This window comes from Crocodylus siamensis, chromosome 11, assembly GCF_052110815.1.
Source record: "Crocodylus siamensis isolate JL-2025a chromosome 11, ASM5211081v1, whole genome shotgun sequence".
Lineage (NCBI taxonomy): Eukaryota > Metazoa > Chordata > Crocodylia > Crocodylidae > Crocodylus > Crocodylus siamensis.
In genome coordinates, this window is record NC_143405.1 from 5330347 (window position 1) to 5345927 (window position 15581).

General features: G+C 44.5%; 1 protein-coding gene across 2 annotated transcripts in view; it reads right to left on the reverse strand.

Annotated features, from left to right (window-relative positions):
• Positions 1–9439: 9439 nt before the first annotated feature.
• Positions 9440–15581, reverse strand: part of OLFM1 (olfactomedin 1) — a 45888-nt gene continuing 39746 nt past the window's right edge. For both annotated transcript variants that reach the window (XM_090021828.1, XM_090021827.1), the window contains exon 6: positions 9440–11184. In XM_090021828.1, the coding sequence (XP_089877954.1) occupies positions 10510–11184 (675 nt within the window). In that variant the 3' untranslated portion in view covers positions 9440–10509. The remainder of the gene's footprint in view (positions 11185–15581) is intronic.

Consider the following 15581-nt stretch of genomic DNA (forward strand, 5'->3'; position numbering starts at 1 on the left):
GACGAGGCTGCAACAGGATAACCCACCAGCACCGCATTCCTTACAAAGAAAACCTGCCTGAAGAACATGAAGGGCAGAGGCACCAAAGTGCAAACATCAAGCTAATGCCTGATGCCTTCATTCAGGCACAATATTCATCTCAGCCAGAAATTTTGCCTGGATGAAACTGAGTAAAGGATTAAGGATCTGGAATAACTGAGATGCTGTGCATACCCCTATACCCATCACACAGGGTGGGTATAGTGAGGCACAGAGATATCAGCAGTTGCCAAAGTTTCAAAGTGAGTCAATGAAACCAGAAATGTCCCTTCCCAGTTCAGTACTTGGATCACAGGGGCCACAGCCCCTTCTCTGATCAACCAGGTGTTGGCAGCCTCCGCTTTGAAGCCGTGATTCCTATTTAAAACCCAGCCCGTGCCACAGAAAAGAGTTTTTTCCTGATGCCTTCCTTACAAACAGGGCACGACGGCATGCCCTTCACAGGAGGTCAGGACCCCCACAAATTACAGTGCAGCTTGTAAGTTAAAATCCCAGCCCAGCTATTGAAATTCATACTCGTGGCTTCACGTTGCTGAAATACAATAAAAAGTTAATTGAATATCTCCTTCAAGGGCAGACCTCCTCGAGTTAATGTCAGCTTCTCTGAATGACCCTTTCGAACCACAGTTTTTCTTTTTTATTATGGCATGCCAAAGCCACTCTGTTGGAAAAAGGAGACGGCATGTGCCATGGAAAAGGAGAACTTAACATTCATTGAGAGAGACAGTGCCTTAGTGGAGCACAACTGGTAAATGTTACATTGCCACAGATGGCAGATTTATATTCCTTTCCCCCCACGGTCCTTTCTTGACATCTTAGGGGATCTAGACGTGCATGTCTGAAGAGAGACTTATATTTTTGGTGCAGGCTGGGATGAAGTTGTAGGTAGTTTTCAAATGTAGGCACCGTCAATTGGAAACTCAGCCCTTAGGGTGCTCAGGAACATGTTTTTAGGCACATGGAGGACGATTGCTTGGTACATTACAATGCCTTAAAGAAAAGATCTACACAACTTCTTCTCCGGGCACTACTTCCTTGGGGACATAATTACTACCGGTGCATTAGAGGCATGGTAGGCTCAAGGTAGCAGATGCCTGAAGGTAGCTAATCAAAGAGAGTATCCTCCAAAACTGGAAAGATTGATTGCATTACATGTTGTACCAAGGTGAGGCCAGAAAAGACCATGCACTCGATATGAGTATAAACAGAGACAGCTCCGAACCCGAACACTAGCTCTCATGCCATTTTATGGCTTTGGACACTGCCTGCAAATTCCCAACCTCCTGGTTCCCTCCACTGAAGGGTACTGAGCACACGTCTCTGCCTTTTGTCCCAACCTGCCATGGACAATTCTGCCGCAAATAATTTACTTAATTTCCCCATGGCAGCAATTTTTTTTCTTTCAGTTCTTTTTTTTTTACTTTTTCGGACAGAGTTGCTTAAAAAAAACCAGCAAGGGGAATATAAATGACATGTTCAATACAGATCAGCTCGTGGCTTTACAACATCCCAACGAATGTAGGGATTATCAAAAGTCCTTAGCACTGGCTGAGAACAAAAGCCCAGGGCACGCACTGTGAATGAGCTGATGTCTGTCATCTTCACGGAGCTTTCTTTCTTTCCAAAGCCGCTTCTATCAGTTTTTCCGCCTAGGTGATGACTTGATTCTGGATATGGTTTCTGGATACAATAGCCCCTTAGCAGCAAGGTCTTCAAGTCTGGCCTCGGGGACCACTTTTCAGGGAGAGAGTTATTCATGTGGGTACCAGGGATCCCACACAGTGGGCTTGCCACACACTGGGCGCATGTACACATGCAATGAATGCTATTTGGCTTATTATTTAAGTTGGTCTAATAAAAGATATCAAATTCACCCAAAGAACCTTGTCTGCCATTTGGCTATTTGGCATATACAGGTAGTAAATTTGCTGTGCAGTACACTGGACTAATATACTGCGTGGTATGCTTCTGCATGTATAGATGGTGATGCTTTACTGAGCAGTAGATTAGTCTACTGCGCAGTAAAGCATCTCATGTAGACACAGCCACTGATGACAGGCTGGATTTCACGTCCATTAGAGTCAGTGGAAAATTGTCATCAGTTGGAGTCATTGGCTTTGAATGGCTTCCTTGGTAGGGATGCCCACATTGATCTGGTTGTCGTGTGTGCAACACACCTGAGCTAGTCTTAAACCATTTAGGTTGCTCACCAATGACACTGAAGCCTGTGGCAGCCTGAGGCTCACTGTTTGCTGCAAAAACCCACAGGAGCTTGAAGAAGGGATAAATTAAAACAAAGGAGCAGGGAATACTTTAGTTTTAGGAGCCCACTGGCTTCTCAGTGCATGTGTTTCAGGAACAATACGTCAGAAAAAGAGGTGAAAGTAGTTAGCATGGTATTTAGCTGAGAACAAGGGATTTAACCTCCAACACAACAACTGCATGATTTCCTGCGAGTCCAAAGGAGTCTAGAGGGAGTCTAAATGGCAAGAACAAGAGTGCTGAGGAAACCAGAAGAAGAAAGTATTCCCTCATCTTCTGCTTCTTCCTAGACATGGCTGGATTCACCTCTGGGTTTAACACCTGACACCAAGAGTCATTGCAGGATCATCAGGTGACCTCGTCATTCCCAATAACCTGCCATATTTTTAGAGGATGTGTAGAGAAATGCCTCCTTCCCCACTGAGACAGAAGATCATTTGTTGTTCAAAAACACTGAAGTGGGTTAGGAGCCTACGTCCTATTTTCAAAAGCAAGCTAGATACATAGGTACCACATCTAGCCTTTGACAGTAGTCTTTAACTTTTGATAGCAGCCTTCTCCTCCCTGCAGGGGGTTGCGAAGAGGACGGAGCTGGACTGTCCTCAGTGGGGGCAGATGACAGGACAAAGAGCAATGGGCTCAAGCTGCAGCAAGGAAGGTTAAGCTTGGATATTAGGAAAAACTTTCTAGCTAGGAGGGTGGTGAAGCACTGGAGCAGGCTCCCCAGAGGTGGGGGTGTCTCTATCCCTGGAGGGTTTTAAGACCTGGCTCAACAAAGCCCTGGCTGGGATGATGGAGTTGGGGCTGGTCCTGATGTGAGTAGGGGGTTGGACTGGATGTGACCTCCTGAGGTCCCTTCCAACCCTCATTGGGCACATCTACACATCACTGTATGGGGATGTTATCACTGCACCATACTTTAGTGCTTCCTTTTGAAAGTACTAAACTACAGTGCAATAACCGCCCATCCTGCACTGTACGGGCGGCACATGCTTAGATCTCCCCTCTGCGTCGTTGTAGCAATGCACTATAAGCGGGGAGCACACCATTACAGCGATGTAGCTAGTGATCACGTGTAGACCCGTGTGATTGTTTTGTCACCATAGCGCACCATACAGCAACACAGTGCATTGCTGCATTGCTTTAGGGTGACGTGCTGGTGTGCCCATTGAGTATGATTCTGCGATCCTCAAAGGTATTTAGGCACTGATTTCCCATGGAAATCACATGAATACTTTTGGAGAACTGGGACCTTAGGCATTACTTTTCTTTGCAAGTCACTGGCAAACTGGCTTATAAGGTGCTTTTGAAAATGCTACCCAACATTTTGTTATCTAAGTTCAACTTAGCGACGTTACAGTGACTGCAGCAAGGCATACTTACGCACCGATGATTTTCTTCCCTTTTCTACCAGCCAGTGTATTAACGCAGGTAATAGAAATTTCAGGGAAATTAGGATGTGTATGTGTGTTTTATTGCTTTGTAGAAAGGCTCTATTTTTCTTTTGCATTTAGTATCTTTTTGCTCCACTTCCTCAGCCAGCAGCTTGTGCAACGCAGTGACTATAATCCATACCCATCTAGCTGTTATTAATTTATGAAGAGCCTAGCTCTGTGGTGTACCGTTCCCCGATTTGGAGGTGCTGGGTAGTCTCATCTCCCAGTGCCTTTAACTTGAACCATGGGCACTCAAAAGCTAAGATGGCTTTGTAGGAGCACGTCTATAGTGACTTAATATAGCAAAGGATGCAAAGATTTGTTTTTACCATGCTGTAAAAGTAGAGTTATTAAGAAATCAGCTTATAATTGCCCTCTTAATGATGCCTAGTCTTCTGCACTCACTCAAAGAGACACATTGCTATTGTACCTGGTAGAAAAAGAGCAGTCTCATTGACATACTTTATGACTTTATTAAAACTATGGATTTTATATTAATAACTATACCATCCAAAGCCATATTTTCCCAGTGAAGGAAATGTGTGCGTTGGTCTAGTTCCAAGATAATTTGTAAACATAAAGTATTAAAAGGCTCAACAATTCGAAAAGTTTTAATTGGAAACCCAACAAATTGCCTTGCAACATCTTTATGCTTCAATATGGAACTCTCAGATAATGAGGAGCTAATTAAGAGGCCAGGATTCCTTTTTTTTTAATGATATCTGTCTCCATATGGGCTCCTCAATTGCTCCTTGCAGAACTAATGAAGGTTGTGCAAGTAACAGCAAAGAAAGGAAAGGGATTTTCTTTAGCTTTAAGTATAATGATAAATCTCAGCAACAATCCTGGTGTTACGAGACAACCCCTCTGGGGCAGGTGCCTGAATGAATTTTGCTGAAGTTGATGGGGGCTACTTGCATGGATAGCTCCTCTTCAGCCTAGGGGGAGCAGTCGCCTCCTATATACACGTGTTTGAGGCAGTGTGTGTGTTTAATACGCCATCGTTAATGCACGTAGACTTTGAAATTCATGAGCCAAATTATCAGCTTTGACTCCTGACTATGTCTGCCTGTCTATGACTGAGCCTGTAAAACTGTGCTTGCTCCCCTGGGTATATAAAAGTCACCATCTGCACACACTGCCGTGTAGTTTAGAGTCAGTGCAGTCTTTGCAATTTCAGCGGGAGTCAGACACGTAAATAGGGATGAATACCTCCATAGCTCTCACCCAAAGCTCCTGGCTGTATTTCCAGGTGCTGGGGTAGTTTAGCCCCGCATTTTTCTGCACTTTACAAGGACAGGGGCTGCCTGTGAAAGGCACCAACGAGCTGATCTGAGACTGCAAACATTGCCCAATTATATAGCTTTGCTTCACAGATGTTAGGATCAGAAGGGACCTATTAGATCATTGAGTCTGACCCCCTGCCCTGGGCAGGAAGCTGGGGTCAGATATTCAGGCACGGTGCCTGCATCCACTGCTGGAACAAGCTCGTTGCATCACCCAACCTGGGTGACTATTTGTTGAAAGGAAAGACAGTCTCAGGAAATGCAGGTAATTCTTGTTCATGTCCCACTCCATGTTTCTAAGGCACTAAACTGCCCAATTTGTGGCTATCGCAGATCTGCAGCAATGCTTTTCCGTCCTCGGTGCTGAGAGGAGGGCTCTGCAATGCAATGTGCAGCATGCAGCGGGCGAGCAGTGCTGGAGAAGTATTCTGCCATGCATCTCGGGCAACAGTCGTGACTCACAACTATAGAGATTGGATGGGCTGGCATTTTGTTCGAAGGATGAGGTAGGGGGGAATGAGGAGGATGTTGAAGTGAACGAGCAGATTGGGGGACGAAGGCAAAAAGAAGCAGGAAGGGAAAAAATGGAGGAGAAACGTGTACAGAGACACGAGTTGGGAAAGAATGAGGCGTGGGAAGAAGAGAAAGGTGAACCTAAAGAAGGCAAGGCGAAAGACGGGTGCAAGATGGAAAGAGTCTGAGGAGAGCCTGTGTAATGGAGAAGAGATCATGAGAAGAGGAGGTGAAATGGGTAGACACAAGAGAGGAGACCGAGCGGATCTCCTCTCCTTAGCTAATAAGCATTAGGAGCTTTCTTAAGAACGAGCAGAGGGGAAGGAAGGCATCCCTAAATAGGTACTTTTCTTCTTCTGCCTCACTCAGCTGAGGGCAAAGTGCCTTCAAAACCTGGTGAAAAAAGGATGCCAATGTGGGCTTTCCCCACGTGGGAGGAGGAGTGATAGACACCCTCCATGCCCAAGTGCTTTGCCCCCTGGAAGACTATGGGGTAACGTGGTGGGGCACCATGGGAAACAGCTGTAGCAAAGGCAGGGAGGCCTCAAAACTCATGGAAGAGGTGATGTCTTTTATTAGACCAACTAGATACTTGCCATTTATGTGCATGAAAGGCAGGAAAGCATCTTTACCTTGCCAAGACCGAAAGAGGGAAGCGCTCTGCTGGGCTATTGCTCTTCCTTCTGATAAGGCGAAAAGCTCTTCTTTCGATGAAGGGCCATACATTCCCAACTCCCTAGAGGTGAGTGGGCCAGATGCATCGAAAGATGCAGGTAAACCAAGTATGGATGTCAAAAGTGGGCAAAATTGATGCAGCTTAATCAGTTATTCAGCTACAGAGCGGGGCCTGGAAATGGCTGGTATAGCCAAATGCATTGACTAGGCTCTGGAGCCTGCTTAGCACAAGGCACTCTCTTCACATCAGGTTGAAGCCTACAGGAATATTTAGCAAGGTGCTTTTAAATGAACCCGTGGCAAAAAGTTAACGTGAGAGGCTGGTTTCTCCACTGATGCAATTCACTGTCTGCCTAGGAGTCATGCCAGCAGTGAATACAACTCAACGTGCCTCATACACCGAACAGCGAAGTCACTTGTGGACAGACTGTAATCCTTCTGGGACCCACTTACCTTGAAATAGCTCATCAACTTGAGAAATAATGCACATCATCAAGTATATGGCCATATGGCATCTACTTCTAGAAGAGGCACAACAGGTAACAGGACAAAGATGCAATGCCGTTGACCACTTTTCTCATCACATTGACTTTGGGTGTGCAAAATGAAGAAAGGTATTCAGTCTTTGTAATGCTCAAGGACATTAAATGGATGCAGCTATTAAATGGACCACGCTAGCAAAAAGGATCAAGATGTGGTGTAGAGGCCAAAGTAAGGCATTGTGTAGCACACAGCGAGTGAGCTGTGCGAGTGAAGTATTCCCATACACACCTCAGGCAAGAATTGTAATTCAAAACTATAAAGTGAATGAGAAAGATGAAGAAAGAGATGTTCTGATCAACATGAACAATTGTGCAGTGGATGCATTTTTGCACTGAAGCATTGAGCAGGGATCACCTGTTAGTGCCAAGAGGGCAAATCCTTAATCTTTTTTGCAGTGATGACATGTTGCACGTGTTCAGTTGCCCGTGACTAGAGGCCTCCAGCTGTCTAAACCAGCAGCCAGCACCATCTCCCATGGCAAACCCTTTCCAGAGTTCCCTGCTAGACAGTTAAACAACGTGAAAGCAATGTATTGGCATCCACCTTACTTAACTGGGATGTTACATTGGTGACAAACCAAGCCATTTAACTGTTTCTCTCTGCTTCCTTTTTCAAAGAATGTAAACTTATTAGAGTAGAAACATTTCCTAGTCCTGCAGGCCCAGTCAAAGATCAGTACGGTCAAGGCACACCAACTTCTGTAGCCAATGCCACCAAGGGATACGAAGTGGCTAGTGTCACATATGACTATCTGGCTCCCCAGGCTGAACTACTAGGTTCCTATTTACAATTAAAGGTACATATATGAATGTATAGAAAGGACCCTTAACCCCTTTGGCCCTGGGACTCGTACTTAAACTAAGAGCTTTGAATGCCACAGGGCTCACAGATTCATTGCTGTGAGGGGCTGGAAGGGACCTCACGAGATGATCAGGTCCAGCCCCTCTCGCACTGTGAGTTCAGTTAATAGCAAAACAGAAATGCTTACAGTTTCTGAGCAGAATTTAAGTGTGCACATGACCCCCATTACTCTAGCAGCAGAGTATCTTCCAATCACCAGTGCAATTTATCTTCCCTGTAAGGCAGGGGAATATTATCATCTCCATTTAACAGGCAGAGAATTGACCGAGAAAGTGGATCAACCTGACTTGCCCAAACTGAGGGATAAAGTCAGTGGCTGATCTGGGATCCAAACCCAAGTGTCTTAAATCCTGGTGAAGTAACAAGTCCAGTAGGGTCCTGACATGAGTAAAAAAGAAATCCATTGGCCATTTCATTGTGACAAGAAGCATCCTCAACCTCTTCCCAGACTACCTTTCAAGGCTTCCAGAAGGGGTGTAGCACTCCAGCGTATAGCTTTTCCTTCTCCTTAACTAAGCTGCAGTAAATTGAATGATAGCTGCTGGTCACCAGAGACCCTGGAGAGTGTATTGCCGCACGGCTCTATGTCTCGTGGCACAATGAATCAGCTGAGCAGTGATCAAAATCAGCAGAGGACAAGGTAGGTTTTGGGCATCTGGAAAGGTTCTGCATCAGTTGGGGAAGAGCAGATTAGGGTGTTTGAGGAGCATAGAAAGGATCTGTTTAAAGACAATTCAAGAGCACTTAGTGGGCATGTCTACACTTCTATTAATGCACCTTAGATCCTGTTCAAAGGATGTAATAACTAATAATAAAGTTCAAATAAAGTTCAAAATAAGTTCAAATAAGGTACTAACTAAATGCACAGTACCTAGAGTTACTGCGCAGTAGCACCAGTGCACATTTTTTTAGTGACGCTTACTGCACATTAGCCTAATAACACTAATGCAGCGGGCAATTAGCAGAGTTTTTGCCATGACAAGCAACATCAAATGGAGCAGAGGGGCTGTGATATGCTCGGGGGCAATTGGAGTCAACCATGGGCCGTGAAGAGCATTGGGGCACCCTGGATTCAAGGCCTAAGAACAGTTTTACTGTTTTAAGCTTGTAGAAAAACAGTCAAATAAACACTAGACGGGGGTATGGAAACAGTACAGTCTCAGTCTTGAAGGTATTGTGTTTTAATCCCTGATGAATGTGATGGGCAAAGGGGCTTCTCCCACTGGTAAATTCAAATTAAGTGATATTTTTATTGTCTTGGTTCGGTTTGTTTTTCCCCAGGATACTGAACAGGATAGGCTCGGCGCTGTTGGGAACAAAAAAGTCCATATTTGCTGGCAGTGAATCGATACAGCATCAGCGAAGCTTTCTTTGCTGCCTCTTGTAGTAGAGACTGTATATATGAATTAAACCGAGGAGTTAACTCCTTCAAGCAATATCTACAGAGAAGGCTTGTGGCAGACTATACCCCAGGGGCTGAGCACAAGGCAGGGATGCATCTCCAAGGACTCATGAACAGTGATGAATACCGCATAACCTAAAACCAGAAATGAGTTGTGCAATCGGATAGAGCATCAACCTGATTTTCTTTTCTACATCGCTCAAACAAACAAGCATCTGAAATCCCCGATGCAGCTACCCAGAGCCAGCTATTATACCCAGTAGACCAATTTTTCCTATAGTTACAACCTTGGAACTACCATGTAAATCAAGCCAGTTGCACAGATATAACCGGGAAAAGAATTAGACACAATAATTTTCTGAAATTACACACGCGCGCACGCACGCACACACACAGAATACACAACAAATAAAGCAAGGAAGTCTCCTAATATTTTTATTGTTCCTTAGATAACTGTGGATAGTACAAAGTTTTCCTCTTAAAAAAATTAATTTCCTTCACACTTCCATATTCAGAAAGCTTCATGTGGGAATCCAACGCCACAGAATTTCCACGGAAGCTGTAACCATCAACCATAATGCTATGTATATATTATAACAGTAAGAGATTTTTTTTTTTAATTGTCAACATGAAATTGGTTACCTGTGTATAAGGGTGAACACTGATTTTTTTCTCTTTTCAGCAACAAAACCATCATTTATTAGTCCAAACTACGTCATTGCATTTACAACATCCATTGCATAAACTGGACATACAAAGTTTTGCCACCTCTGGTAAATAACAGACATACATTATACAATATATTTGCTGAATACATAAGTTCAAACAATATGGGTACAACAACTTGTTCATAATACATACTTAAACCATCGTGTTTAATAGTTACTAAGACACATATCCATGAGCTACTTTGGGTCTCAGCACAGTTAATCTAAGTGACAAAAACACAATTGAGAGACAGTAGCTGCAATGAGATGCAAGTAAAACTAACCAGTGTTAGTCTTAACCAGACACCAAGATAGCTCCTCATGGGTCAGCTTTTCCACTTAGAAATACAAATCACACATCCATCACAGCTGACCATGATATAGGAAAATGTCCATGCAACCCACACACAGAGAGAGAGAGAGAAAGAGAGAGAGTCCCCAATGATAAGCTTCCAACAGTCATTGCCTTACTTCTTTAGTATGTACTATAGCTTTTCTATTGGAACAAAAAAACAAAACAAAACCCAAAACTTAAGTGTATCTTCAAGTGCAGTTCCAGCTGCAATTACTCTTATTATTCTTAAGTCTATAACACAGGATTGGACTTCTAGAAATGTAGAGGTAATGCTGATCTGTCATATTTATGCTGTAGAATCAATCCTCCGTGAAGTTGTTCTTTATTTTGGCAGCTGTTTGTTTATTTGATTTATTTTTAAATAAGTGTGTTTCCTCGATATTAGTAATTTTGTTTGTTTGTTTGAAATCAGTTTCTAGACAAGACGGGACTACAATTCGTCAGACCTGATGACATGGAAGAGGGTGACATTGTAAAGTATTTGATGCCCGTTGTTCCAGGCATAGAGGGCGCGATCCTTGGGGTTGTAATCCAACATGGAAATGTGCGAGTATTTGTTTTGGAAGGGGATGTCGATGTACTCGTATGTGGAGGCGTTGGTCTGGTACGCGTAGTGCACCTTGGTTCCTCCCGAGTACCCGTTGGTGACATAGAGCGTGCCGCAGATGATGAAGGCCTCCCCGGCGCTGCGTTTTGGGTAACTGGTGTTCCAGGTCTGGAGGCTCTGCAGGGTGTTGGGGTCCAGCTTGCTGATAACAATGTTCCCCGCGTTCTGGTTGGTGGCGTAGACGGCCCACAACCCATTTTCATCCACCATGAGGTCAATGTCAGAGTGCCCACCCCAGGCGTAGTGGTACATGTTGTTGTAACCAGCATAATCCAGGCTACGAGTCTTGAGGATGGTTTCTGTTTTCAAGTCAAACCTGATGATTATGTGGCTTTGGTATTTGTTGAAATAGATAGAGCCATTATAGACCACTTGACCAGTGCCAGACCAAGGGTGAGGGAGTCGGTGAGAGGTGAAATTGTCTGTGTTCATAAAATCCGCCATGGATTTGTACTCTCGGACAAAACGGTTGTTGTGGTAGCTATCCATGTACCAGACCTAGGTGAACAAAGGAAACATGCGCTGTTATAAACAGACCAAGAACCATCATTATAAGTAAGCGGGGGGGATCTTTTTTTCCACCCCCCGTGCAAAGAGAGGTGGGGTTACAGGTCTGCAAATTTGCCAAAGAAAGGGAGAGCGATGCTAAAAGATAATGATCTGGAGGCAAAACTAGGGAAGCTTGTCTCAGAGAAAAGACTAGTTTTTCCCCTTCTGTGTCTTGCCACACTTGTGAGGAAGGGGGGCCAATGTGTGAAACGACTCTTGCTGGCTTCCCTTGTTCGAGGAGCATAGCCGGCTAGCTCAGCAACAGAGCACGCATCCTGCTTATTCAGAGAGCGGCGTAGAGGCCGGCAGTTATTGCTACAGCATCTTCTTGCAGAGACACCAAGTGTCCACAGGAATGCAAAGAAAATTGCAAAGGGGAAGGGCTTTCACTGGAAAGGGGTTGCATCTGGAGTGTGCCACCAATGATTAACACCCAAAAACCCCAGGCCCACCATCTAAAAACCAACTCAAGGAATTAATTTGTGTGCAAAGGCTTCCCAAGATGGCTTATATCTTCCCAGCAGCCTCGCAGTTTAAGCTGTTGCCTTGAAGTACCAGGTGGTTGTCACTGTCCTTTGAAAGGGCAATTAACATCTGACTGGATAAAAACCAGTATATTAGGCTGATGCCGCCTTTGCTTCCTGTAGGCCTCATCATGGCCGCATTTATTAAATAATATCATCTGTTGTGTGGAACTCCATTAATTTGGCATGCAGAAGAATATGAATGCGATCGCTCATTGTCACAGAAACGGATTGGGAAGTCCACATCGGTTTAAAAACCATGCATTCCTGCACGAAGAGCTCACAGCCAGGCTGCTGGTATACAACAGACACAGACATCAAAACCTCACTATTGTTAGGTTATTGCTGGACGGTGAAGATATTTTAAATTATTGCTTAAATGCCAGTGCACTAGGGACACCGTCTAGACTCTTTACAAAAGGCTTTAGTCATTTGCAACCAATGTTGAAGCAAATTACAAAGCAATATAGTTAGTGTGGAAAAGAGAGATCTGTCCTGTTAATGACATTTTCCATGCATCTGCCTAACAATAACACAGCTGCTTGCTACATCAGGAATCATATGAGCGGGAGGCGAGAAAAGAAATTAAATAGCAGTGAGCATGCATTTTTAGGGCACGGATTTGTATGCGTCCTTCAACAAATGTAACTTTGTACCGCCCGTCCTTTTGTGAGAAACCTGAGAAAAATCAAGTCAACAGTACCACTGTTTCCACGGTTATAATATGTCATCCATTAGGCAACAGATGCTGCACTGGGTGCAAAGACACATATACTCTGTGTGGCTGCTTATTTTAGAGTAGCAAATTAATATGAGATGTCTACAAAATGCTTGCGCAGCTCTTTCGACTTCCTGGAGCAGAGCCCAGCTGTGAAGTAGTCTTTGATCATGGGTAGAGGATACATGCATAGCTCTGATCCTCAATACACCTCTCCTGGAAGACCTGGGAAAGACGCTAGGAGGTCCCAGAAAGAGCAAGATCTTGATCTCCTGGCTGGCAGGAGGAAGCCTCAGGAAAACAGGCATCGAGTTTCCTCTTCCCAGGTGGAAACTACTGAGTTAGGGCTTCCATTCTTTGGATTAAAGAAAACCCTACATGCAACTGAATGTCCTTGGAAAGTATAGTAAGCCTGAAACAAAACTGAAACCCGAGTTGTGTTATTGCTCTGCTGCTCCTATTTCATTATTGGTCATTAAAAAATACTATGCACCAAACTCTGTCGGCGTTTTTTAACTGTAAAAGCAAAAGCAAAAACACTTGCTAATGCTAGCATTTGGAAGTGGCTGGATCTGATGAGATTTCATCCTCTGGCAAATGAGAGATCGAGAGATTGGTAGCATTGCCTCATGCCAGACACAGTGCAAGCGGACTTTAAGGAGGCTTCTCCCACACGTGGCTTCGCCCGTACATCTCTCCCCCAGACTTAAATCCACCTGCCGCTTCATTGGTGGGCTTCTCCCAGTACTCCCAGTCATCCCCTATTGTGTTCAATGATTTTACATTGGAGAGAAACAACTGACCATTTAGGGACCAGGGCAGAAGCAGCACACCAAAAACTCATTATACTTCGTGGCATAATCCAGATCTGACCTACAGTTCAGCCACCACTTGTTATCAGATTCACACTGTGCCACACAACCCTTGAATTCTCAGATTTATAGGCTTTAAATTAAATCAACTGTAAACTATATACACGATTTTTGCATGTTTATAGGCTTTAAATTGAATCAATTGTAAACGATATACATAATTATTGTGCATGTGTGTGTGGGCACATGCATATGTGTGTGCATGCATTTGTGTGCGCACATGCGCACACACATGTATCATCTGCTGTATGGACCTCCAATAATTTAGCATGGAGAAAAATATGAAGGCAATTGCTCACTATCAAGAAAATGTATTGGCAAGTCGGTATCAGTTCAAATGACTCGCTTCTGTTTCCAAGTTAGGTTACTACAACAGAACAAATGCCTTAAGATCTCACTTACTACTGGATGGTGAAGCCGTTTTAGATCATTCTGTAGCTATACGTTATGCATTTCTCAATTTATATTTATTTCTAGATATATTTAAATTTATCAATTTTGCGCTGCAGTCCACAGAAAAACCTTGTCCCTCTGCTAATTATGCTGAAGAAATACCTGCTGGGGAAAATTACCTGCAACAGCTATTGAAGAAGTTATTTAAGACCAATAACTTTGAGAAGTTGCTAGGAGGAGCAGAAGGCCCTCAGGTGGGGATCAGGCAAGTGATGGGAAAGGTAAAAGGCCTGATTCTCCTTGCATGGTAATGAGAAACAGGAGGAACTCCCCTCGTGTCCGTGGGCTGGGTGAACATCTCAAATGATAGCCCATGCAGCGAAGGCTGCATTCACCTGGGAGCGAAAGGAGAAGTGACGTGGGCAGAAAGTGCTAATCCTGCTCCACAGTTATGGTGTCCAGGAGGTTAAAGACGTGATACTCAACGCAACATGGATCCTGCATCATCCCATCCACTTACTGATTGCAGGCTCACAAGCCACTTCGAGTCGACCTGGCAAGTCATAGGCTGCAAATTTGAAAAAAATGCCAGCACATTTTAGCATTAGCGGGACCCAGGCGGGCCACAAAATAAAACAGGCCTGTTCTCAGAGCCTAAGAGCAGGTGAATAAAGAGCAGCGAGATACTGTCCTTCCACGGCACACATCCCCAGATCAGATCAAGCGATTAAATCTGTGTCGATTATACGGTACAAGAACATAGCGTCACAGGCTCACCGTCTCCGGCTTTAAATACACCTTGCAGCTTCACCTTGATGTTTATGCCGTGACAGGAGACCATTAACCGATGAAGGTCCTGTCCTGTTCGGCAGTCTCTCTCGTCACGTCCTAAGGTTGGTCCCAGCGATGCTTGTAACATGGGTGCCTGGGACCGAAATGAATTCCCGTCCGTGAAAACTCTGGATTTCAAGGCTGACTCAAACTCTCGGGGGTATGGCAACTAAGGAGCTTGTGTGGGCAGCAGGAAAGGGTCTGGAGTTGTTGGAGAGAGGGAGAGACAGACCATCTGCCTGTTGCCTGGGTGTGGAGCAAGGAAACGTCTCTGAAACGAGGCCAGCTTTGGCATCCCCTGGAAGGATCATCAGCCCACGGTCAGCCGCAAAACCCAACCAAAACGCCAACCGGCCAATGAGTTGGCTCTCACTCCTTGTTTTCGCTCTGCCTGTTCCCCCCGCTCTGCTTTTAACTGCTGCATTAATAATAGCGGATTTCCATTTAGCCAAGCTTTTTGTTGTTGTTGTCTTGGACCATTGTTTGCTTTGCCTCTTAGAAAGCCCTCGGCAAAAGCCTTGAGATATTTTCCATTCCATCAGTCATGGGAAGCCTAGATTGATTTTCAGCGAGTGGCTGGCCTCCTGCCTCCCTGGAATCGAAATTGAATGGTCTGAATAGAAAAGACCCAGGCAAACCAGAAACCTCTCTTGATGCAGCCCGTTAATTCTTCACAAAATTGAAGGTGGAGGAAGGAAGGGGACGAGAGACACGGGTTGGCCAAATGACATCATCGGCGGCGTAGGCAGCAAGATAATAGAAATTAATAGGACTTGTCAAACATCTTCTTCCCTTGGTTAGTAACAGCGGGCCCGATTCTCTTCAGCTGGGGTCTTCAGTCATCATAATACATCAATGCACAGGTCAACCATTTCCCCCCAAATGAAAAGCAAACCTAGACTGGAAGCATAAACCAGATATTGGGTCCTCCCTTCCATCACTTGCGTGGAGGTCATATATTTGCTTGCCACACATTAGAAAACGAGGGCGACTCAGATAAGGAGGGAT